The sequence below is a fragment of the Sinocyclocheilus grahami genome, unplaced genomic scaffold (assembly GCF_001515645.1).
Source record: "Sinocyclocheilus grahami isolate Dianchi unplaced genomic scaffold, SAMN03320097.WGS_v1.1 scaffold810.1, whole genome shotgun sequence".
Lineage (NCBI taxonomy): Eukaryota > Metazoa > Chordata > Actinopteri > Cypriniformes > Cyprinidae > Sinocyclocheilus > Sinocyclocheilus grahami.
The window spans coordinates 423,298-431,275 of record NW_015505989.1 but is presented as its reverse complement, the minus strand read 5'-3'; the positions used below and the strand labels follow the sequence as shown (position 1 = coordinate 431,275).

Below are 7,978 nucleotides of genomic sequence, written 5' to 3'. Positions count from 1 at the left end.
AGTTCGGGAGTTCTAGATAGCTCTGGAGCTTTCCGTGAGTGACGTAACCGCGACAAATCCAGCCAATCAAGAGCGAGTGTACGTCAGGCTTATCATCTTCAACTAAAACCAAACCCCAAACATTTTTATTACTATAAATAAAATAAACATTAACTAAATAAGATAACAATAGTTGCCAAGGCAGCATTTCTCATTTAAAATATTTTAACATTTAAAATAACTAAAGTTAAATAAAGTTAAAACTGCGAGATATACAAATGACAAAACACACTAAAATTACTAAAACGTTTACTAAAACAGAAAATATTAATATCGAATTTAAAATATTAACAAAAACTAGAATAGTGTCTCAGTGGTACTGCAATAACACTTGTTGGTTATACAAAAACTATAAAAACACTTATTAATAGTGATAATAGTATTATTGCATATTTATTTTGTATTTTAATAAAATATCATCCGTGTGATAACACGATTATATTTAAAAAATAAACTGAGTATAAAATAAAAATGCAGTTATTTTATAGTACACTTAAAAATACAAAGCTAATATTAACTTTTTTATATGAATTTGTCACTTTCAAACCTAAAATCAGCAAGCTTTTATTGTTGCATGCTGCAAGTCAATGTGCCTACTTATACTACGCTCTTAAAGTATGTACTCGTTTGGTGAAGAAAAAGTACACACTTTTGAGTTTGTAGTAGAGCTTTGCTCTGTCACATAGTTACACGCACCCTGTCACTGTAAACTGGCCTGTCAATCATCTGATCACAGTTCACATCCTCCACATTTCATTTAGCTTCCTACCATACTGGAGAGAAATGAAGTAGCACGCTGACCTGCCAGCCGTGGGTCTTTATGCAAAGAACTCTGGTCATATTTTTTGCATAAGTAAAAGTCAAATATAAAGAAAAATAATGCAACCTTTGGTGCAAACGTTGGATGCACTTCAAGTGCTTGAAGGAAGATGGCTCTAAATTGCGTCTTCGTCATTCAATGAGTGGCCTGTGGAAAAATGTGCATTGAAGTGCTGAGTAGATGGTGAGGCTGGGTTCTTAAAAGCTGTCATAATAATGTGCAAGGGTACCCACCATCACCGAGGAGGAAAAAGCCCTGAGCTGGATACTTTGCCTGGTTGTAACTGGGGCTGTTCTTAAGCACCCGTGATTCGTGGACACTCCCGGGGTACCCTACAAAAATGCCCCTCGATGGTCGCATATCCCTCGAAGCTGGATGGAGGCAAACAGCTTTCTGTTTTTATAACACTGTCCATCGGGGCCAGCTGGTGGTTTTATTCTCACAGGGCATCCATCAATGGCTCCAACAGCTTTACCAAATGCCTGGTGATTGGTGAGAGAAGCAAAGCCTGCACCAACCTGGAGCAGGTGTTCTTCTGACTTTGGTAGGGTCACAACCTTTGGCAAAATTGCCATGACTTCATCAGCCACCCGGTGTATAATTGGCTGTGGCATCCCAAAAGCCTGTGACACTACCCTGTAAGATGCACCACAGGCCAGCCAATACAAAAACACCAATGTGTGGAGTGTTGTACCACAGAGCACGCAACCTTCGAAATGAGACACACCTTATCGCATACTCATTTTCAAGGTACTATGGTTTGGGACATACTAACTCTATTGTCAACAAGTGAAGTGACATGTGGCCAAGTATGGTGACCCCTCTGCATTTTAACCCATCCAAAGTGCACACACACACAGCAGTGAACACACACCCGGAGCAGTGGGCAGCCATTTATGCTGCGGCTCCCGGGGAGCAGTTGGGGGGTCGGTGCCTTGCTCAAGGGCCCCTCAGTCGTGGTATTGAAGGAGGAAGAGAGCGCTGTACATCCCCCACCTACAATCCCTGCCGGTACGAGACTCAAACCCACAACCTTTGGGTTACGAGTCCGACTCTCTAACCATTAGGCCACGACTTCCCCAATGTCACAATGTCGCATTGTCGCAAATGAGCGGTATGAACATATTTACACATAGCAGTTTTTTATTTTGGTCGCGCATGCACAGCTGCGCACCACTTATGTGCACCCCTAATTATAATCATTTAGCAGTTTCCAAAATATACAATTTGCAGATGATAATGAGATTGCGCGACTATATTTACGAATAATAACGCAATAATTCGCCTAGATAACACACGACACAATAGGAAACTGACTTTCTGAGTTTTGAATGTAATAAATGTAGTTTTTGAAGTCAATTTCTAAACCACAACTAGCTATCGAGCGGGGAAAAGTGTTTGTGTAATTGTACCATAAAATGTATTGGTGCCAAGGCCTTCACGGTTTATATTGACTTACTACATGTTTACCTTTATAGTCACCTTAATAGAGCAAATAGACTGTGAAAACAGTCAGGCAGATGAAGACTCTCCCAAGCTTTAGATGGCCGGAAGAAGACAGAATAAACCGGAAGACAGAATCGAACGATCGCATCCAAAATGGCGACTCCCATGCACAGACTGATCGCTCGGAGACAAGCGTGAGTTATTTTACACGTTATACGAGTTTGGAGTTGAGTTCTAAACTACGTTTGTAACGTATTCGTTGTGTTAATTATTTCCGTAGTCGTCTATTTGAGTTTGTGTTGTTTTAATATCAAGTTTCATGTCGTTTTGTTATACTCTCAAGGGTCTGTTGTGTTGATCTTCTTGCATCGTTATTCCCGCAGGGAGGCTAACAAACAACATGTTCGCTGTCAGAAATGCCTGGAGTACGGACACTGGTCTTACGAGTGCACTGGGAAACGAAAGTATCTTTATAGACCTTCCAGGACAGCCGAGTTAAAAAAGAGACTCAAAGACAAGGAGAACAATCCTTCGGATGATTTGGGGTTAGATACGCGACAAAACACAAAACGGTCGCACACTTGAGTAGTGATATTGAACGTATGAGTCGCTGATTTATAAGTCAAGGCCCTTCGATGATAACTCTCGTATATATTACGAATGTTTCTAGTTCGGAAATCTCGTGTAGTTCTAATAGGGCCGTTTTTGTCGCGTTTCAATGACGTTCTTTGACGCACAGCGACATCTACAGGCGAGAGCGCAGAATGCATTGCTATAGAATGGAAAACCACTATCAATACAGACAACTTTATTAGTTCCGTTTGGTTTTGGAATAATTCCTACAAAGCCCTGCATTTTGAATTTCTTTTACGCTGGTAAAAAAGGCCTAATGTTACCTAATTTGGAAATGCTGAGTTCTAAAATATCAATAAATGCTTTCCATCACTTTTTTTCCCCGCAAAATAAGAATGAGGATTTCAAATTTTATATATATATATATATTAAGTTTGGGATCAGTAAGATTTTTAATGTATGTTGTATTGAGTGTGACATGCTCGAGCAAAACATGCACTATTTTTGGAATCAGCACCCCAAAATTAGGATGAAATTTATTTAAAGTATTGGATTTGATTCAGCAAATATGATGCAGGGCGGTGTTATTAGTCACATTTAAACTCTACTTTCTTGACACTTTTTAGAGCTGGAATAATACCACGCAGTGAGAAAAAAACTAAGAAAAAAAGGTGAGTCATTGTCTTTTTGGGAACGTCAGTGTTATCTATATAAACATGTTATGATTAATGCACTTTTACAAAGTGAAATTTCACAACGTTATATCTATAAAGTTACTTTGAGGGAACCAATAAACTAATGTTTTTCTTGCATGCTAGGTCTGGTGTGAGTTTAATTTAATTGCACTTGTAGGGGTTTTAAAAATGTTTTGCACAACTATAAAGTTAATAGCATATTAGTTATTTCTGTCCAAAACAATAAACGATTTAGATTCATTGATCATACTCCATTCATCTTTATATTTATTATAGTGATTTTTGTTGTTGTTGTTGGATGATTTCAAAGTTTGAGCACTATGTTTCAGAAGTATAGTAACGAATGTAGTACATTTGAATTAAAGAAACGTTTAGCAGTGTAATATTAATTTGAACTAATGTTAGAGTTGGGTTTTGTATCTGATTGTTTTTGTCATTATTATCTATCGTTACAATTGATTAATTATATAATAATTATTCAATCAATATGTTTATTAATAATTAACAACACCTTTCCATTGCACCTCTGACCTGCAACACTGTTATGTATCAGAGATATATTTCCACATATGAACGTGGCGCAGATCAGAAGCGAAAAAATGTCAGATTTGTTCACATTGCCAACTTAACAACTGATCTGTGCCGTAACGTATTCGTTGTGTTAATTATTTCCGTAGTCGTCTATTTGAGTTTGTGTTGTTTTAATATCAAGTTTCATGTCGTTTTGTTATACTCTCAAGGGTCTGTTGTGTTGATCTTCTTGCATCGTTATTCCCGCAGGGAGGCTAACAAACAACATGTTCGCTGTCAGAAATGCCTGGAGTACGGACACTGGTCTTACGAGTGCACTGGGAAACGAAAGTATCTTTATAGACCTTCCAGGACAGCCGAGTTAAAAAAGAGACTCAAAGACAAGGAGAACAATCCTTCGGATGATTTGGGGTTAGATACGCGACAAAACACAAAACGGTCGCACACTTGAGTAGTGATATTGAACGTATGAGTCGCTGATTTATAAGTCAAGGCCCTTCGATGATAACTCTCGTATATATTACGAATGTTTCTAGTTCGGAAATCTCGTGTAGTTCTAATAGGGCCGTTTTTGTCGCGTTTCAATGACGTTCTTTGACGCACAGCGACATCTACAGGCGAGAGCGCAGAATGCATTGCTATAGAATGGAAAACCACTATCAATACAGACAACTTTATTAGTTCCGTTTGGTTTTGGAATAATTCCTACAAAGCCCTGCATTTTGAATTTCTTTTACGCTGGTAAAAAAGGCCTAATGTTACCTAATTTGGAAATGCTGAGTTCTAAAATATCAATAAATGCTTTCCATCACTTTTTTTCCCCGCAAAATAAGAATGAGGATTTCAAATTTTATATATATATATATATTAAGTTTGGGATCAGTAAGATTTTTAATGTATGTTGTATTGAGTGTGACATGCTCGAGCAAAACATGCACTATTTTTGGAATCAGCACCCCAAAATTAGGATGAAATTTATTTAAAGTATTGGATTTGATTCAGCAAATATGATGCAGGGCGGTGTTATTAGTCACATTTAAACTCTACTTTCTTGACACTTTTTAGAGCTGGAATAATACCACGCAGTGAGAAAAAAACTAAGAAAAAAAGGTGAGTCATTGTCTTTTTGGGAACGTCAGTGTTATCTATATAAACATGTTATGATTAATGCACTTTTACAAAGTGAAATTTCACAACGTTATATCTATAAAGTTACTTTGAGGGAACCAATAAACTAATGTTTTTCTTGCATGCTAGGTCTGGTGTGAGTTTAATTTAATTGCACTTGTAGGGGATTTAAAAATGTTTTGCACAACTATAAAGTCAAAAGCATATTAGTTATTTCTGTCCAAAACAATAAACGATTTAGATTCATTGATCATACTCCATTCATCTTTATATTTATTATAGTGATTTTTTTTGTTGTTGTTGGATGATTTCAAAGTTTGAGCACTATGTTTCAGAAGTATAGTAACGAATGTAGTACATTTGAATTAAAGAAACGTTTAGCAGTGTAATATTAATTTGAACTAATGTTAGAGTTGGGTTTTGTATCTGATTGTTTTTGTCATTATTATCTATCGTTACAATTGATTAATTATATAATAATTATTCAATCAATATGTTTATTAATAATTAACAACACCTTTCCATTGCACCTCTGACCTGCAACACTGTTATGTATCAGAGATATATTTCCACATATGAACGTGGCGCAGATCAGAAGCGAAAAAATGTCAGATTTGTTCACATTGCCAACTTAACAACTGATCTGTGCCACATGAGGAACAAACACAGATTTGGGCCGCTGTGGTATAAAGTAGCACGTAATATAAACAGCTGTTTTCTTTTAGGTCCTCCTCCAGTTCCAGCAGCGGCAGTAGTGATTCGTCCAGCTCTTCCAGCGACTCTTCCTCGGACAGCAGCGGTTCCTCGAGCTCCTCATCCTCGTCTGAAGACAGTAGCAGCGACAGCGATGACGGCTCCAGCCCTTCCTCCTCCTCCTCGTCTTCCTCCAGTTCTGACTCTGATTCCGATTCCTCAAGCAGTTCTGATCAGGGACCTCCAAAGAAGAGAAAGAAGAAGAAATGAGGGTCCAGTTCATCTGATTCGAATACAGAACTTGTCATATACATTGAGAGTACTGACTGTCACTTTGGTATTGAATATGTGAGAAGTCATGTATGCAAAGAAATTGAGATATATATGTATATTCTCATATTTAGTAGAATGTGAAAATCAAACACGTGCACTGTTACATTTGCTTATTTACAACTTTGTTGTCTCTCCATGGCGGAGTGTAGTGGTGTCTCAAACAGTTAAAATACTGCAATTCATTCATAACAACATCAGTTGATTTATTTCACATATTTTTGACCATATATATATATATTTTAAAGAATGACCATGAAGTAGGCTGAGGTGTATTAACATGGTCTTCATTTTAAGATGGTCTTATAAAATAAACTGATTTCTTACAGAAAGAAATGCACCTATTGTGGGACATGATGTAAATGCGAAATTAGCAATATCAAATAATCTGTTGAAAATGTAGCACATCTCATAAGAAAATCACAAAAAATGCAGCCATATGTTTTTACACATTCCTTAATAAAAAACAAGGATGATCAGAATATCTTGAGCTCATATCACTGCAGACTTAACAGTTAGACATTGCTTGATGAAAATACATTTACAACCATTAGTCTGCTACACAAATGTAATGGCAAAATAATTATTTTTATTAAAACTAGGGCTCTCAAATCAGTTAATCGCATCCAAAATAAAAGTTTTTATTTACATGATATATGCGTGTATATATTTAAGAAATGCATGTAATATAAATCATATATATATATATGCATATACACATAAATATTTCTAATCAAAAACGTATTTTGGATGCGATTAATCGATTTGACAGCACTAATTAAAACATTAAATGTTTATACCATAGTCCAGCGATTTAGTTATTGCGTCAAAATGAACGTACACGGAATTAATATTTGAAAAATCACAAAATAGCAATCGATTATTATTATTATGAACCGATAAACAGAGCAGACTGCGCTTGTCGGAAGGAGGGACTTTGTTGTGTTTGAGAGAGGCGGGGCATAGAGGACCTACAATAATGTACAGTATTTGGGAAAATAATGTGTTTTTTGAACATTAAAGTGTCAACAATATTCTGTTACACCAAATACACAAAATAATGAATTTTTAAAAAGCATCATATGACCCCTTTAATATAAGTAGTAGTATATTCTGTGAACTTTTGACCCCCGCACTGTATCTTGTTACTTTTTTTAACTGTGACGTTAGTGCTTCAACGACGTCACGGCGTTACAATGTTTCACCTTCAGCGGAAGTCGCTGGGCGTCACCAACTCGACTAAATGTAAACACGGTCCCAACACCAGTAGCTTGACCAATAGATTTGAAGGATAACCTCGGTTCGGACTAGGTGCTGTTGTGAATACTTCGCATTTGCTTGTATTTAATCGTTTTATTTGGGATTAACTGAGTTAAAGAGCAAAATAAAATGAGTTGTTTAGGTGTGGTATATTTGAGAGTAATTCAGCAGTGTTTGTTGGCTTGATAGTTGTTAGTGTTCTTTTTATTCTGTCCATAGGATGTACTTTTTAGGGCAAATCTATTGCATCATTATCCGTGTTTGGAGACCATTTTAAAGTCCGTAGCTAGAGCAGGAACAAGGCTGCGTTTGGAGTTGCGTACTACTGTAGCAGTCTTCCCATTACTCACTGTGCTCTAGAGTAGATGTGCTCTGTGTAGTATGCACATTTTCTTTATGCAACGAATACTCTGATTACCTGTTTTCCCTGCTGCCCTGCAAAGTGGACCTCGTAGGGTGTTAG

General features: G+C 36.9%; 1 protein-coding gene across 2 annotated transcripts; it reads left to right on the top strand.

Annotated features, from left to right (window-relative positions):
• Positions 1–2,371: 2,371 nt before the first annotated feature.
• LOC107562177 (zinc finger CCHC domain-containing protein 10-like) lies at positions 2,372–6,476 on the top strand. Of its 2 annotated transcripts, none has more exons than XM_016246762.1 (4): positions 2,372–2,499; positions 2,689–2,850; positions 5,170–5,214; positions 5,958–6,476. In XM_016246762.1, the coding sequence occupies exons 1-4, from the start codon at positions 2,459–2,461 to the stop codon at positions 6,193–6,195; spliced, it is 486 nt and encodes a 161-aa protein (XP_016102248.1). In that variant the 5' UTR covers positions 2,372–2,458; the 3' UTR covers positions 6,196–6,476. The 2 variants fall into 2 exon arrangements, with proteins under 2 accessions (XP_016102248.1, XP_016102249.1); XM_016246763.1 differs by lacking the exon at positions 5,170–5,214 and adding an exon at positions 3,505–3,549 and having other exon boundaries at positions 2,373–2,499.
• The last annotated feature ends 1,502 nt before the right edge of the window (positions 6,477–7,978 follow it).